The sequence below is a fragment of the Martes martes genome (assembly GCF_963455335.1).
Source record: "Martes martes genome assembly, chromosome: 9".
Classification (NCBI taxonomy): Eukaryota; Metazoa; Chordata; class Mammalia; order Carnivora; family Mustelidae; genus Martes; species Martes martes.
The window spans coordinates 101,890,172-101,907,520 of NC_137896.1; the positions used below are offsets into that span (position 1 = coordinate 101,890,172).

General features: G+C 52.4%; 1 protein-coding gene across 1 annotated transcript in view; it reads left to right on the forward strand.

Moving 5' to 3' along the window:
* The window catches only part of PAX8 (paired box 8), a gene marked incomplete at both ends in the record, with an annotated part of 56,398 nt that extends 41,450 nt beyond the window's left edge, over positions 1-14,948 (forward strand). Inside the window, 3 exon segments of the mRNA XM_080813647.1 lie at positions 6,336-6,437; positions 13,302-13,388; positions 14,872-14,948. Of these exon segments, the coding sequence (XP_080669773.1) occupies positions 6,336-6,437; positions 13,302-13,388; positions 14,872-14,948 (266 nt within the window).
* Positions 14,949-17,349: the final 2,401 nt, after the last annotated feature.

Below are 17,349 nucleotides of genomic sequence, written 5' to 3' on the forward strand. Positions count from 1 at the left end.
AGTGAACCTTTGGTTAGGGTGAGAAATAAAAAAGAAGGAAAAAAGAACTTTGGAGGGGAAAAAGTCATTGGCTTTTGTAGCCAATGAATGGACCAAATTTCTAAAGACAACAGGGTCTGTCCCCATTAGGTCTCCATAGTGTATCTCTTCTTGTACCCAGCTTAGCAGGGTCACCCTTGGAGAACACTGAAGCAGAGTTACTCACCAACTTGAGAGATGGGAGAACAGGGGGACCTCCCATCAGGAACCTCACTGGCTCAAAACATTTAAAGCTGGAAGCACTTAGGGGCATCTACAACAAATCTCTCCTTACACTGATGGGAAACAGACCCAGGAAGGAGGAGGGCCTGGTCAAGGTCCCTGAATAGGCATGTGGTGTCCGGCAGAGCGAGGGCTCAGCCTGCGTTCACCCCAAGTTATAAATCAAACTGGGTCTCCCCAGCAGAAGGACATCAGCCCATCCAGCCAGGGCCTAGGCAGTAGCTGAAAGAGTCGGGGTGTCTGGCTTGGGCAGGAGGCCTGGAGTGGAATAAGCAAAGGGAGCAGAGATCCATTATCATCTCCAGATATTGGACGGGCTTCCCCAGAAATGGGACTATTTTAGATATGGGTCCAAAGCATTGAACTAGAACCCATGGAGGAAGCCAGAAGTGAGGCAGCCCTTCTGGGCCAGTGGTTTTCAACTTTCTGGGCCTCAAAACACTCTCTTGAAGTGACAGCTTTTACAGAAGCCAGGTATCCAAACCAGACAAATGAAGAGCTACTCTGTTTGAAGCAGGGACTCTGTCCCTGAAAGCCCTTGGACCACCAAACTAGAAAACCAAGACCTCTGCCTGCCCAGCGGGACCACAAAGTCGTCTTATTCACGTTCACAGACCCTGTCTGATAGCTGCCTCTATATTCTGTCTGGCAGGCACCTGTGATTTTTATTCTCTGTGCATGCCCACGTCTGATGTGGGAAGTCCTCTTGGAAGAAGTGGGCACAGAGGTAAAGGGTTAACAAAGGAAGTCCAGTGTGTGGGCTGAGAGACAGTGTTTCGGGGTATGGAGCAAGGAAGCGAATGTTGACTCAGAGTTCAAAATTTCAAAAGAGGGTGAAGTCAGCGGAGATGGGTCATTTGTTTTGACCAAAGTGATTAAAGGAGAAAAATCCGTGAGCTGAGTGGGATGATGTCAGCCAGAGAAAATGGGATAGGGAGGGTGGGAGGCGAGCCAGGGAGTAAAGGGACTCACATCCTCTGTGGGGTGGAGAGGCCCGATCGCTGGGTGAGACTGCCCGCTTCGTGTGAATGGCAGGCCCGGAGCAGGAGGGCTGCAGTAAGGCAGCAAGGGGTGAGGTGTGGGTGAAGCGTGTGATGCTAAGGAATGGGACTTTGGTTACTGTGTGAGTCGCCCAAAGACTTGGCAGGCCCAGTTGAGTGGAGCGGGAAGGACAGGTGGCCATGGGAAGCGGTCTTGGATAGTCATATGAAGTATAGTTGGAACAGCCCGGGGCAAAGTGCCCCCTCACAGTCCCCCCCCCCGCCACTTTCTCCCCTCCCCGTCACCCTGTGAGGGCTTCAAGCACCCCCTGTCAACATGCAGTCAAACTGGGTGCCACTTCCACTCTCTGCCAGTTCTTAGTCTAGTGGCCATGCCCACTCTCCGGACCGATGGCAGGAATGGAAGGTTATCCACCGCATGGGGTAAGGAAGATGCCAGGGTGCCGATCGTGGCCCCTGCGAGAGCCAGTGGGGGGCTGCAAGGCCCAGAAGACGTGGCACCAGAGGCAGGGGCTCAGAAAAGCAAGAGGTGCCCAGACTTGGAGGGACTGGGTCCAGGCAGGTTGCTAAGAGCAGGAAGCAAGTCAGGGCTGCAGTTCACAGAGTTGGGCCAGCTCTGTAGCTAGGGATCAGTGTGTCCATGCAGAGCCCAGGGTGTTGACCCAAGCTCCTTGAAGACCAACCACCTGCAGCCTCTGGTCAAGAATGGGCCTAAATGCCTACGCTGAGGCTGAGCCGTGGTGATCAGGCTGGGAGGAGATCCAGGGAGAAGGAAGGCTAGGAGGAATGATCTCAAGAGTCCAAGGGCCTAGAAATTGACCCAAGGGAGGAAGAGGTGAACTTGAAAGGAAGGGAAGGTAGCCCAGACTGAATTATTCTGAGGTAGTGCTGCAGACCGGAGGAAGGGGCAGGACCAGCTGAGTTTTCCTTCCAGATTCGGCTTGGCCCTCCTGGCTCTCCTCCTCCGAGTGGCTTCTCAGGATCCTCCCAGCTGCACCTCCATCTCCCCCTGGGGTCACCTCCTCTCCTCGCTCAGTGGCTCTGATTGTGCCATTTCCAGGGTGACTGTCCTTCTGGGTCTCAGCTTCTCCCTAATCAGCCAAAAAAGTAGCATCAGGGTTTGGGGAACAGTAGGATTGCCCCTAATATTCCTGTCGTTTCCCTTCAGATGCCCCAGTCTGGGTCCCAACACATTTGCAAGAGTGATATCAAGGCCATCCCTGTCCCGCCTGTCCTGGGGCTGATTCCAGCTCAGCTGATCAGAAAGCTCTGAGTTTGGTTTTATCATCAAAGAGTCCATTACCCGCCTCCATTCTTTTGTGCGAAATTATATTTAGTCTTGCCAAAGAGATTTCTGGATTGCTATAAATTTTCTTTGCTATCAGAACAAGATAAGGAATTGAAAAGGGGTCACATAGAGGGCAGACATCAAAGTGGACAAATAAAATTGTCTGCAATCACCTCTACCCTCTGAATTCCTCGGAGGAATGCTACCAATATTTAGAATGTCTACCAGTATTTCTGGGGTGCTAGTGTTTTCTTTTAGAACCCCACTTCATAGCCAGCCAACACGGGCCTGTGTCTGCATCCCCTTCTGAAAAACAGGGCCGTGTTGGAAGTATATTTGAGTGCCGAGGAGTTACAAATCAAAGAAACTCATGAGGAAGAACCTTAAAAATAAGTAAGTCAGTTAAAGCTCATGGTTGGGCCACGTTGGAACTCATGTACTCATGGCTTCTGTGGTTTCATTTCTGCGAAGTTTGCAAGGTTCGCGGCTTTTTGGAAGAAAGCACTTACGTAAGGAACAGAAGCAGAGTTTTGAGGGATTGACAAGGAAGTTTAAGGGGCCACAGCCTGGGTGAGAGCCATCCTATAGAAAATCTTGCTAGGCTTTCCAGGAGGGCCAGGTTTCCTGGAAGCCTTTGGGATGTGCTCTGGCATTTGATTCAGAAACTTCTGTCCCTCCGGGAGAAAACTTGGGGACTGAGAAGAGGTGAAAATTGAAATCTTAGAATTTAAGGGAGTGAGGCTGATGAATGTATTTCTAGGAGCAGTCTAAGGGCTGGTTTCGTGGGGTGGGATCCCACAGGGCAACTGCGGCTAAATTAAATTGTGGCTTCAGGGGAGCCCGTGCCCCAGGGCTGGGCCCACGGAACTGCAAAGCTCAAGAAGCAGTAGGATCAGGTGATGGGATGGGATGGATGAGGGTGGGAAAGAGGGGAATGTGGGACCACAAGAGGCCTGGAGAGTACCTAGGCCAGCACAAGCAAATAGGTGGCCTAAGAGCCAAGACTGACCTCCTCACCTCCAGCCACGGTCTTGGTAGACACAGATACAGCCTCAGAATCCTGCTCAACACAGTGTACCAGGGAGCCCCTACCAAAGAATTTAGGGGCAAGCTGAACCTAATCTGCAAGACAGACAGGAAGATGTAATTCAGAGCAATTAAGGGGTTTGTCGCTCAGCCGCAGTCTGGCTTGGATCTAGAAGCAGGAGGAGGAAAGAGAGAAGGCATCAGGCTTGAATTAGCTACCATCCTTTTCCATCACTCTCCTTTGCATGCACCTGTCTACCCTCTGTACCCCTGCCGCCCCACAGGCTTCTTGTCACCCCTTTCTCGCATAGGCTCCAGTACCTGGCCAGATGCTTCATCTGAGGGCTGAAGGGGCTGAGTCTGATAGCTGATTGTATTGCACTCTTCTTGGAAGAGAGATCAGATTTTACCTTGGTGTATCTCCTGCGCGTATTTCTCCCTCTACTTCTGAATATACTGAAATTTCCTTGCCTCACCTGGGTTTTCAGTCCCTCATCTGTTTGGACCCTGGGTCAAGTGAACTGAAACCACCTGTGGAATTTGGGTAGATTCTTCCCTGTTTGGTCCAGCACTAACCACAGCAGTACATTGTACTAAAGTCAAACAAATTAGGAGGTGGTGTATGAAAACATTCACATAGCTTTAAATAATAAACACTGATGGCTCATTCAAATAAGATTTGTTCTCCAATGGTTCCCATGACATGTAGCAATTTATAGAATGTGTCCATTGCCCTGATCAGTGTCCACCTGTAGCATGGAACGCTGGCTCTGAGCTATGCTGGTCACACTGTAGCAGTAGTAATAAGGTGCATAAGGCTACTCTTCCTGTTTTCCTCCCATTTTGCACACGAAGACACAAGCTTGGGCACATAGGTGGCTGGTCTAAGGGCACTTGGAAAATTAGCTGTAGCAGCAGACTAAGGACTGAGGTCCTCTGGTTCCTATACCGTTCCCTCCAGAGAAAGGGCAGAAGCCCAGAAGGCCGGGTCTTGTCTGCTGACCCCCAGGCTTGCCTCCACACACCCATCCGATCTCGTGCCCCATCTTGAGTTAATGGCAGCCCTGCTAATTTAGCATTCTTATTCACTGCTGTATCCCCAGTACTCAGAAAAGTGCCTAGGACATCATACTTACTCAAAAAATCTTTACTGAATGCGCAAACGGTCTTCAGGGAGTATCTAGAAATCAAGGTAAGAGTTAGTCCCTCTGGTATCGAAGACTCATAAGGTTCCATGGGACATACCTTCCCTCTCATCATTCCTGGCCACCCGTTGAAGAGTTTGAAGCATGCAGGACCTGGAGCGAGGGGGGAACCTGGAGTGGAAAAAAAGTTGGACAAGCAGGGATATAGAGAGAATGACCTTGGCAAATTGGTTGACAGGCTCACAGGGAGTCCATGCAAGTCCTAAGAGAAGAAGCAGCCCCTGTGCGGAAGAGGCAGAGGCATTTGGGGGAAATGGTCATAATCGAACATAGTGGTTCTCAACCCAGGACGATTTTGCCCCCTGGGGACATAGGGCAATATTTAGAGATATTTAGGGTTGTCACACAGCGGGGGCAAGGGAGGGTGTGGGGCTGCTACCGACATCTCGTGAGTAGATACCACAAGTGCTGCTGAACGTCCTGCAATGCAAGGAACAGCGCCCACGCAAAGATGGCACCAAATGTTAAGAGTGCTGGAGTTGAGGAAATCCCGTAACCATCACCAAGAACTGGGTTGACCAAATAATTCATCACTCACACTGGGGCATTTGAGAGTGAAATGGGCATTATTAATACATATGCTGGCACGGGGGTCCTAACCTGGGCAGAGGTGGGCAAGCCAGGATGTGCTACCAAGAATCCCTGGGTGAGGGAAGAGTTCGATCTGGGCCTGTGGGACATGGCGGCAGTGGAAGAAACTCAGCCAGTCCAAAACGGGAAGGCTTGACCACCGGTATAAGGAAGAAGTAAAGCCAGGGCAATCAGACAGGTCTCCAGAGCCGCCTCAGTGCCACCGAGGCAAGGGCATTATAAACAGAGGGGGGTGTCTGTTTTACTGAAAATGTGGGGTTTTCCCTCCCTCAGAAATGGGATTACCAGTTGTCTAGTTCATGTTCACCTGTAAACGCTAAGTATCTCCCAGCCCACATCTCCTTTCTAGGTCAGGGATCGCCGGTAGGTTTTGTGTCCCTCACAGCTCTAGTAGGAGGACCCTCTCTGGCCCCCTGGAAAACAGTACAGTGATTGATCAGCAGTGTCTGCTTCGGGTCCAGAAAAAGGGTGGTCGAAGGAAGTGGCCCAAAGGCCACACGTGTGCCATCCCTTGCTCCTGAGCCTCAGAGCTGGGGCTGGGAGACCATGAGTCTGAGTCCGGCGGCCTCTAACCTATTACTTTCGGCTGCACCCACTGCTGTGCTCGACGCTGCGGGGATAACAAGGACCCAGAAGACATAGCCTCCAGCCTCCCTCCAACACCATGAGATTTTTGTGGGTGAATTAAGATTCACACAAGTGAAATCATTGGAGGACGGGCCACAATACAGGACTGCAATAGGCCAGTGCTCCCCGCATGGAGTGGCCTGCGCCCTGAGGCCTGGGCCAAGGGGGAAAGCCTGAACTTGGAGGAGGGAGGAGGGGAAAGCGGGTTTGGAGAGTGGCTTTAGAGAGAACTGGCCTTGGCAGGAGGAAAGACTTGCTGAGCCTCAGGGAAGCAAGATAGGAAGTGCCGGAACCCACAGTAGCTGAGCTAACCGATTCCTCGCTGTATTTTTCCAGGGAGAGAGATGGTGGGACCCACACTGCCCGGATACCCACCCCACATCCCCACCAGTGGACAGGGCAGCTATGCCTCTTCTGCCATCGCGGGCATGGTGGCAGGTAAGGAGGCAGGGGACTGGGCAGGAGGGGAGTTCTACAAACAGGAGGTGTGGGCCAGAGGTAGAGCAAGAGGGGACAGGAGGGAGGGTGTGTCCCATGCACAGACTTCCCAAAGGGCATGGAAGAACCCACGAAAGGGCACATGTTGTAAATGCCTCCAGGCAAGATGTTAGTTCTGGCTCCTTAACTCTCCCCCGCTCATCCTCCTTCTTCCCACACGCTCCCAGACTCCCCATGACAAAATGGGTGGGGCTGAGGCAGACCAGTGTTCAAATCCAAGCTCTGCCACTTCCTCCATTGACTCAGTGAGCCTTGACGGAGAGCCTTGATGGAGAGTGTTCTAGGGGTCCGTAGAGCCATGTGAGCTGAACACCAGCCTGGCCCTTGAACCATCCATGGTCTTCCAGGCATTTCCCTCTGGTGAATCTGTATGCCCTTTCTGCACAGTCTGAGTGTGAATGGTGTTGGTGATGATGATGATGATGATGATGATGGTTGATATATACCTTCTTCTATACGCCACCCCCACTCAACCCTGTATGGGTGGGACCCACGTTCTAGGGACTCCCAAGGTACTCCAGGAGACTTGCTGGGAGGATTTCTCCACCATCATTTGGACCGTCCTGGATTCCTGTCAGCCAGTCCTTTGGGTTTCTTTATCTACCAGCATGATCATTGCCCAAAAGTGACCCAGGGTGTCAAGGTCTAGGCAAGGGAGGAAAACAAGGGGCGAGTCGCACTCCCTCTGTTAGGGAGTTATGGGAAGTTATGGGAAGGACCCAAGGGTGGATAGGGCAGAATCAAGCCATTTCTACTGCCTCAAGAGGCCCTAGGACCTGGAGCTTCTGGAACGGGCTGTGAATCAGGGCATCTGTGACCCCCAGGCCAGCCTCTGTGGCTCTGACCCCAGACCCTTAGCAGATGCACCCAGGCCTGCTTCCCTCCCTCCCTGGCAGGGACTGTTCTTTGCCAGCCACCCACTCTGGGTGCCCAATGCTGAGGCAGGTGGGCTGGGCTCCCCTGGGCTGAGGGTGGGGAGGGAGACTGGAGGGAGGGAAGGAGGCTCTGAGCTCCCTGGGAACCTGCTGAGCTGGCACTTGTTGCCGGCCTGGTTACCGTGGCGATGTGCTTAATGCAGCGTTGAAAATACAGAATACTGACTCCTCTCTCCCTCCTGGCCCTGGACTCCCTCCCTCCCTCCCTTCCTCTTCTGGAGCGTGAAATGAGATTGGTCAAGATAAAAAAGGAAAAGATTCGGTTATTTTTTTAAGAGTGTGGATAATGGGGCCTCTCAATCAAAATCTCAGGCTCCAGTCGGCTCCCCCATCCCCCTTCCAACCTCTCCACCTTCCAGGCCGCCTGCTTAGAGGAGGAGGAGGGAACAGAAAGCACAGGGCTTTTCTCTTAATTATGAATCATTCCCCAGGGCCAGGCCCAGGGCAAGGGGGTCCAGGAGCCTGGAGTCTGACCTGGGAGGTAGCTGGAAGGTTTGGGCCTCTCATCAAAGGCCCCCAGGTGTTTCCAGAAAGATCTCATCCTGAGTGAGTGTGGTGGGGAAAAAAAACAAAAACAAAAACAAAAACACAATACAGTTGATGAACTGCCATTGAATTGCAATGGGCCTTGCCTTTCCCCAATCAGTTGTGTGTAAATAAGTTTCCAGAAAATGGAGTACTATTTAGGGCATCATCTGGGTCCTAGGAATGCCATGGTACAAATTAATTCTTTTTTTTTTTTTTTAATTTGTTTTTTTCGAGAGGGAGAGAGCACAAGCAGGGGAAGCAGTAGAGGGAGAGGGAGAAGGAGGCTCCCTGCTGAGCAGGGAGCCTGATGTGGGGCTCGATCCCAGAACCCTGGAATCATGACCTGAGCGGAAGGCAGACAATCAATGGACTGAGCCACCCAGGCACCCCGTACAAATGAATTCTTAAGGAAGGTTGTTTTTTTTTTCCCCCATAAAATATTATTTCTCCATCTCTTACCAGTAGTCACAATCTTCCAGTGGGCTAAATGGTGATGCTTTCCATTAAAATTAATAAACCTTCACTGATCCTCCTCTCTCTCTCTCTCTGCCTGCCTCTCTGCCTACTTGTGATCTCTGTCTGTCAAAGAAATAAATAAAATCTTTAAAAAAATAAAAAATAAAAAAAATAAACCTTCACTGAGCATCTACTGTGTGCTAGGTGCAGAACATGTGCTTAATGCAAGGCATGCCAGTGACATTCTTCAATCACTTGTGGAAGGAAGGTGAAGATCATTTATTATGCACTTCTGTGTGCCTGGTCATTCATAGATACAACTTTCTTGCTTAATCCTCACCATAGGACTAGGAGGCTGGTATTATTCTAGTTTAATATAGATAAGGAAACAAGCTTAGTGTGCTCAGGGTCTCCATGAACCACACTATGTGGTTGAGTTATTCAAACACAGGTCTTCTGATTTCAAATCTAGGGCTCTTCCTACTATACCACACTGCCTCCCACAATACCAGAAATAACAACACAAATTCTAAGAAAGCGACATAAGAACAGGACCAGGACAGACTTCTCTTATCCACTCATCTTCTGTTTTGCCTTCTCATGGTTGTTGTTATTCCTGCCCCATTAACAGAGTTGATGACCCTCACACCAGCTCTAGAGCTGACTGGCAACTCCAGACAGATGGATCCATTCATCCATCCACTCAGCTTTCCACTGTGTGTCTTTGTACACATTTTCCACCTATCCGTGCTTCTTCTTACCCATTCATCCATCCTCCCATCCTCCGTCTTTCCATTCATCTTTCCTTCCATCCATCGTTCCTTCTATGCACTCATCTATCCATCCTTTCTTACATCCATCCTTCCAGTGAGCCATCCATCTTTCTATCCACCCACCCATCCATCCACCCATCCGTCCATCCCTCCATATGTCCTTCCGTACATCCATCCATCTTCCTATCATCCGTCCTCCATTACCCAGCCTTTCAACCATTCTTGCATCCTTCCATTCATTCACCACCTTTTCACCTAACAAATGCTGGTTGAATCTCTATGGCATAGGATCCTGGGGGTTATAGCAGTGAACAAGGCAGGTCCCTCTATTCATGGAGCTTAGGACCTAATAGTGGAGGGAAAAGTACAGTAAACAAGTCAACAAATGAATAAAGAAGATAATTTCAGATAGTGATAAGTGCTGTGAAGATAATAAAGTAGAATGATGTCACAAAGAGCCACAGGAAGAGGAGATAACTACTTTAGATTGGGTGAACAGGGGAGACCTCTCTGAGAAGGTGTTCAAAGTGGTCAGCCAAGTGATGAACAGGAGCAGGCCATCCCCAGCCCAAAAGAACAGCAAGTGCAAAGGCCCCGAGGCAAGAACCAGTTTAGCGTGATCACACATGAAAAGGGGGTGAGTATATCTAAGAACAACAAGTGAATGAGGAAAGCACTACAAAAGGAGGGGACTTGGGGAGTGGCTGGGTCAAATTTTAAGACTACTCGGGCTGCTGGGAAAACAGAGAGTAGCTAGTCAAAAGCAGAAACACAGAGACCAATTAGGGGAGGGACAATTGCAATAGTTCACTCAAGACATGACCGTAGGGGCGCCTGGGTTGCTCAGTCGATTAAGCATCTGCCTTCTGTTCAGGTCATGATCCCAGGGTCCTGGGATCAAGTCCCACATGGGGCACCCTGCTCAGCAGGGAGTGGCTTCTCCCTCTCCCTCTGCCCCTGTTCATGCTTTCTCTCTCCTCTCAAATAAATAAATAAAATCTTAAAAAAAAAAAAAAAAAGACAGATGGGGCTTGGGCTGGGGAGGTAGCAATGAAAGAGGAGAAAAGAGACACTGAGGCTATGTTCGTGGTACAGTCAACAATACTTACTGGTGATTTGGCTGTAGGGGTTCCAAAACAGAGGCTACAAGGATGACTCCTAGGCTTGGGGCTTGGGAAAATGCATGACTGGTGGTGGTGGCAAGTAAAAATGTGGGAGACCAGGAGAGAAGGAGGTAGAGCATGTGGCACGTGGAAATCAAGAGTTCTATTGGCCCCAAGAGGATTGAGACACCTCCAAATACCCAGTTTAATAAGGCAGTAGCACATGATATATGTCTCAAGTCAGGAAGGAATTCTGGCTAGGGCATAAATTTCAGCCATCGTACTGAGCTGTTATTTAATGCCAAGGGATTAGACAAGATCACTAGAAAGAGAATGTGGATGGAAAATCACAGAAGGCTCACAAACCAGGCCTTCAGCATTTAGAGCTCGAGGAGAGAAGAAACTAGCAAAGAGAGTAAGTGGGGGGAGGACAGTGGATCCGGCAGCAGAGGCATCACAAAACCCAAAGGCGTTAGAAGGAGCGATGACCTGAATCACAGTCAGCTAGGAGGTTGGGGGAGGGGATTGGGAGTGGACAGGGAAGTGACCATTGCAATGATCGAGGTGGAAGTTGTGGGATTTCGGGGATCAGCACTCGTGACGGGAATGAGAGGTGAGGGCAGAAACCAGGAAGGAAGCACAGAAAGGGGCTGGTAGCCAGAATTGGGGCAGAAAAACGATGCAGAAGATGGCAGAGCATGTGGGGCGCCTGGGTGGCTCAGTGGGTTAAAGCCGCTGCCTTGGGCTCGGGTCATGATCCCGGGCGTCCTGGAATCGAGCCTGCTTCCTCCCTTCTCTCTCTGCCTGCCTCTCTGCCTACTTGTGATCTGTCTGTCAAATAAATAAAATCTTTAAAAAAAAAAAAAGAAGAAGATGGCAGAGCATGTTTGCTGGCTGGAGGAAGTGGTAAATTAAGAAGGAGAGATTGATAGAGCAGAAAAAGAAGGGATAGATTGTAGGGCCAAGACCTTGGAAGGGTGAGTGGGGTGGGAGGCAGAGCAAAGGGCACAGCTTGGCCTTTTGTGGGTGTAGGGGCGTTTCAGCCATGTGGCTGGGGCAGGTGGACGGATCTGGTGGTGGGGAGAAGCTGCTCCCAGGCGTGTACCCCCTCCTGAGCCCCCAGCCCTACACCAGCTTCCGTGTGACCAAAGCACATAGGTACTTGGTGAACATGTGTTCAGTAAATAAGTGTGTGAGTGAGTGAAATGCATGAGTAAGTGACAAAATGAGAGAGGAAGCAATGTGTATTTTCCACCAATGTCTTCCTCGTGCTTCGGAGACAGCAGTGTTTGGCACCGGGTGGAAGGAAAGGCATGGGGCCCCTGGCTTCCCCCTAGGGTGCTCTGATACCAGGCCATTCTGGGGTCCACCAGCAGTAAATGGGGAACAGTTAGCATTGTGGGACACAAGGAAGACCCCTGGAGTAGGAGCTAGGGGCCGGGATCCTAGTGCAGGCTCTAACTGAACACGGGACCTGGGGTAAATGTCTCTCCCTCTCTGGGGAGCGGTTTCTTCATTCGTGATCCTCTGTTGAACTTTATTCTAGCACCTGCTTAATGGGAAAATAATAAAAGTTAGCATGTCCCGAGTGCTTTTTATATAGCAAGTGTGGGGCTCACCATTTAATGGATATTATCTAATTTAATTGTCCCTAAATCCCATGAGATAGGGACAGTAATTCACCCCATGTTACAGATGAGGAAATCAAGGCTCCAAGAGGAAATGTGACTGGCTGAGGAGTGGGGAGCAGAGGTTTGACTCCAGGCAGGCCAGCTCCGGATCTGGTGGTGGGGAGCTGGAGCTGGAAAGCTTGCACTTTTAAGCTTCCCTTCCAGAGTCTGTGAAAGAGATGGGAAGCCACAGAAGGTCCTCAGATCCCAACAGCAGATGAGGTTTTGAAAGGCCGTGCGGACTGACAGGGGATGGCGGGGTTGGCAGGAACCTGGCATTGCATCAGCTCAGAAGCACATAAAGGGATTCTCTGGAATTCAGAGTTAGAGCCCTAAGGTCAAGTTCTGCTCTGCCATTTGCCAACACGGGATTTGAGGCAAACTGCTTAATCCTGGGGGCACTCCAACGTCCTCCCCTATAAATTGGCGGTATTAACGGGTGCTTCAGATCTAGCTGGTGAGGATAAAGGGGACGAGTGAGTGGGAAAGCGTTTTGCAGTCTTTAAGCTCCCTGCGGAGTATGGATGGTATTGGAGTGGGCTGCTTGGGTCTGTTGCTGTCATCTAAGGGAATCCTTCTGGGATTTCTCTGGTCAGTCACTCCTTTGGTAAAGCCAAGAATCCGCTCACCAAAGGAGGTGATCTGATTAACTTTGTTTCAATTCACGCACTGAGTTTGCTTCAAGGGGCAGACTTGGAATGGGACAGGGACGTCCTCAGAGCAAGTCCTGGGACATATTTCCCTGCAGGGCTCCTCCCTCTGCTCTTTCCTCTAATCCTCACTCGGGACCCCCTCCCCTTCCCGCCACAGCCTCACCCCCGCCCCTAACAAACTCAGACCTAGGGAGGCTAACAAGTGTACCTGCGGATTCTTTCTGTGGCTGTTTCCCACCCCTCTCACTCCCTTCAGCTCCTCCTGGAATGGCCTTCTGCCGGAGGTGCACGCAGCAGAAAAAGCGGCTACAACCTGGGCCCTAGAGTCCCAGCACAGATTCCAGACACCACTAAGCCCTTCAGCCGCCTGTGCTTCTGCGGGTCTCCAACCCTCAGCTTTTTTACCTGAAAAATGGGCCTTAAAATATCACCTCCCTCCTGGGGTAGCTGGGAGGACTAAGCTTATCAGGGCAGTGCCTCTGGTACGGGGCAATAAAGGGCTCTGTCCAAAATGATGGAGACTAGGGGCCCCCAAACGGTGGGTCCTCTGAGCTCACCTTTCCTGCCCCAGCTCCCCCTGTGCCCCAGGGCTCACCCAATGGCAGCCCTGCAGACCCTTCTCCCCACCCCCAAGCCTACGTTGGTGTGTCCACCTCACAGGCCTCTCACCTGTGTGCCTCCAACAGGAAGTGAATACTCTGGCAATGCCTACAGCCACACCCCGTACTCCTCCTACGGCGAGGCCTGGCGCTTCCCCAACTCCAGCTTGCTGAGTAAGTCCGCTGGGGGCCACCCAGGCCCTCTGCTGCATGGGGTAGGGTCGGGGTACAAGGCTGAGCCAAAAATCCGTCTGAAAGGCAGCCGGGAGGCCCAGATGAGATGGAGGTTCTGGGGAGACAGGTGTTCTTGGCAGGCCAAGCAGGTGGAGAGAAGCCAGAGCCCCTGCTTGTCTGGAGGGAGAGCACAGAAGCGGGAGACTTTTTTCTCCCTGTTGTGCTCCCTCCTGCCGCCTGAGGCCATGTGTCGGGTGTAAGATTCGGGGCTCAGGCCTTGGGAGGGCAAGGGTGGACTCTAGAAAAGTCTCAGAGTGGACTTCCCGTCTTCAGGGGATCAGAGTGCAGCCACGTCCAGCCGAGGTGACACTGAGACACGGGCGCCCAGCAGGATGCCAGCTGCCCTCTGGCCCCTGGGAGCGCGCTGTTGGCAAACGAGGCCATCCCGCTGTACACATAAACCATCTCAGTGTTGCACGGGGCCTCATGACTCCAGACCAAAACCCTTACACGGGATCCTTTGTTCACATTCCCAGTATTTGGCTTGAGATGCGGATGCCCCCTCCGGTGGAAGGTCCAGAGAGTGAGCCATGGGCTCCCCTTCACCCCTCTCTGGCCCGGGGCCATGGGCTGGATACAGAAGCTTTTTAGGAAACCAGGCCCCATAAATGGAAACTCAAGGACTTCTGCTAGAGTCTCCCCGAACGATGACCTTGAGGGTCTCAGAGCAAACCTGAGCCCAGGAAAAGCGATGAGGCCAGTGTGGCCCACCCCATGGGCACCGTCACAGGCCTGGCAGGACCATCCGTCTCCCAAGACCCCCTCTCCTGCCGTGACCTCCTGGCATTCCAGAAGCGACCAGAAGGATGGCTCACCTGGGCTCTGTTTGCCAGATGGGTTCAACTCTAAGCCACCTTTCTGTTCGCTCTTGCCAGGAAGGATGAGGCTGCTGAGCTGGGCCAGGGGCAGGGCACCTCCCTGCCAACCCCACCTGGGCTGCCCATCCTGCAGGTGGACAGAGTCTCCCCAGGGAGGCCCTCAAAGCCACATTCCCCCTGGGCACTCAGGATTCTAGTCCTTCTAGGCCCTAAGAGGAAGATTCTCTGACCTCTCACTGTTTGGGCAAGGGTGGGGACAGCCTCAGGAATCCCCCAGTGTGCTTGGTTCTTCGGGGTTCCAGATGTAACTGCTCCCAATTGCCCTCTCCCTGAAACGAGGGTATTGAAGGTCAAGGCGATCCTGGGAGGAGGGGCAAGAAGCCAGCGTTCTCACTCTGGCCAGAAACCCGAAGGTGAGGCCAGAGAAGGAGGAAATAGGGCCGGAGAGGAGTTAATCTTTGATGATCAGATAGGCCTGAGGAGTAGATGATTAACTTGTGTTGTCTTCAAGGTTAGCAGATGCAGGAGAGGCTGTGTGGTGCAATTTCCCCTCTGACCAGCGGTGTGGTGGTTGTTGTTGTTTTTTTTTTTTTTAACATGTCCAGGTTCCCCGTATTATTACAGTTCCACATCAAGGCCAAGTGCGCCACCCACCACCGCCACGGCCTTTGACCATCTGTAGTTGCTATGGGGACAGTGGGAGCAACTGAGCACCAGGAGGACTTGGCCTGGGACAGGCCTCAGAGAGTCACACAAAGGAATCTTTATTTATTACATGAAAAATAACCACAAGTCCAGCACTGCGGCACACTCCCTGTGTGGTTGTTTTAATGAACCATGAAAGACAGGATGACTTTGGAGAAGGCCAAACTGTCCTCTAAGACTCCATAAGGAGGGGCAGGAGTCCCAGGGAAAGAGAGAACTGTTCCGTTCAAAAAGAGACACTATTGGAGGAGAAATGTGGAGAGAAGAAGGAACAGTCAAGGAGCTCGAGAGGGATGGCACAGAGGCCCACGATGAGCTTAGGGCCCCACGGGGGCCCCCTGGCTCCTCCATCGACAGGCTCTCAGAGGCGCGGCCCACACACCGCAGCCAGGCGCCAATGCTCCTGTCACCGCCCCAAGGAAAGCCGCCTCCCGCCTGCCCCACAGCTGAGGCTCTGGCTGTCCACCTTCTCCGCTCAGCTTGCTTGGCGTTTCCGCACCTCCCTCCTGGCCGGGGCTGAGGGCTGGGTCAAAGCCGGAAGCTCCTCCTGATGGTCACCGGGACCTTCCTATCGCCTGCTGCTGAGAACGTGTGAGCACGCCCCAGTTCTCCGGTGGATCACCCCCTCGCAGCCAGATCAGCCCACTCCAGCTAGAGACAAACATTCCCAAAGGCACCCCCTCCAACCCTGGCTCCTGGGGAGTAACCTGCAGCCCTGGGGTAGAGCGAGGCCCAATTGCTGGGGGCTCGCTGCCCTCCCCCGACAGCCCCTGCCCAGCCAGGTGGGCCCCCTGCAGCCCCAGCCCACAGCAACTCAAGAGTCCCCGTGGCCACCCCCTCCCCAAGCCAGCATGGAGGTGCCCTCTCCGCCCCCTCCCCTCCGCAGCCCTTGCCCCCGCCAAAGCCTGACTGTAAATACTATAAATGAAGCTCTGTTGGGGTCAAGCTTCCCTCTTTCCACCCCCAGACTTTGGCCTCTCAGTGGATTGTCTCCCTGCCATGTTGGGCTTCTCTCCTTGATGCTTCTTTTCTTTTCTTTTCTTTTCTTTTCTTTTTTTAAGACAACCCACCATTACCACATAACTCAATAAACCATTACTCTTCGTCTCAGGCTTTGGGGTTGGCTGGGGAAGGAAGCAGGCTGGGTCTGGGCTTTCTCCAGAGAACCTCAGAGCCCCCATGAACCATGAGCTCACTGTGGGGTGGGGGGCGGGGAGTTGAAGGACCGTGGGCTGCCCAGGAGCCCTGACTTCGTGTTCCCCCCTCCCTCTGTTGCTAGACATTGAACTCCGGGCAGCCACTTCTCCTCAGCTTTGATTTCCACTGTGAGTGAACGCCAGGATAAAATGAGCACACGCACGGTGCCGGGGGCCAATCGTAGACTTCCCACAAGTAGTCACTCCTGTTATGCACAGGAAGCCAGAGAAGCTGCAGGGAGGACTGGTGAAGGTTCTGGAAACACAATAACCTGGGGCCTACATAACAGCTCCCGTGCCTCCTGGAACGGGAGAGGAGGAGGGGAGAAGACATCTCCTGGGCAGTGCTGTGTGCCAGAGTCGGTGTGAAGGGCGTCCAGTAGATAAGTTGGGATTAGTCCCATTTTACATTTGAGGAAACTGAGGCTCAGATAAAATGAAATAACTTGCTCAAGGTGGGAAATGGTGGGTTCAATCAAGTCCTCTTGAAGGGACTGGGTGACAGGGAGGCCCTGGGTGTGCAGGGCCATGAAGGGCTGAGGGAGCCTGTGGGGACTTCAGACAATCCCTGTCTGAGAAATGCAGGAGAACACAGGTCAACATAAAATGGTGGCCATGAGGGCTCTGACCCCACCAGGACACTTGGCCTGCGGGCACCTTCTCTGTGTGGGGCGCAGCTGGAACAAGGGGGCAACGCACCCTGTTGAATGCTGACAGCAGGGCAGACCACTCAGATTTAGTCAGATGAAGAGAGAACTCATCACCCACCAGGGACTCCAAGACTAGGAGGGCTGAGGAAGAGACATAGGGCTCTTACCGCCCCCCCCCACTCCGGTCTTCCCTAAAGAGAGGCTGGGGATGCTCACCAAGGACGGCGTGAGAGTAGAGCCGTGGGACCATCCCACAGAGAAAACAGGCCTCGTGTCTGAGAGGACCCGAGTTGAGGCTCATTTTCCAGTAACAGCCCTTCCCTCTATGACAAGCTTGGCCACAGGACTGAATCCCATCCTACATGAGGCTCCTCATCATCTCAAACCTCTGAGTCCCTGAGTGCCCTAAGGCAGCCCCCCACCAGGTTCTGTGGAGCAAAGAACCACCCCCCCAACCCCACTCCATCCAAGATCACTTTGAGATACGCGGTGTCCCAAGAAGCCTGCAGAGCAATTTTGCATTTGCAGCCAA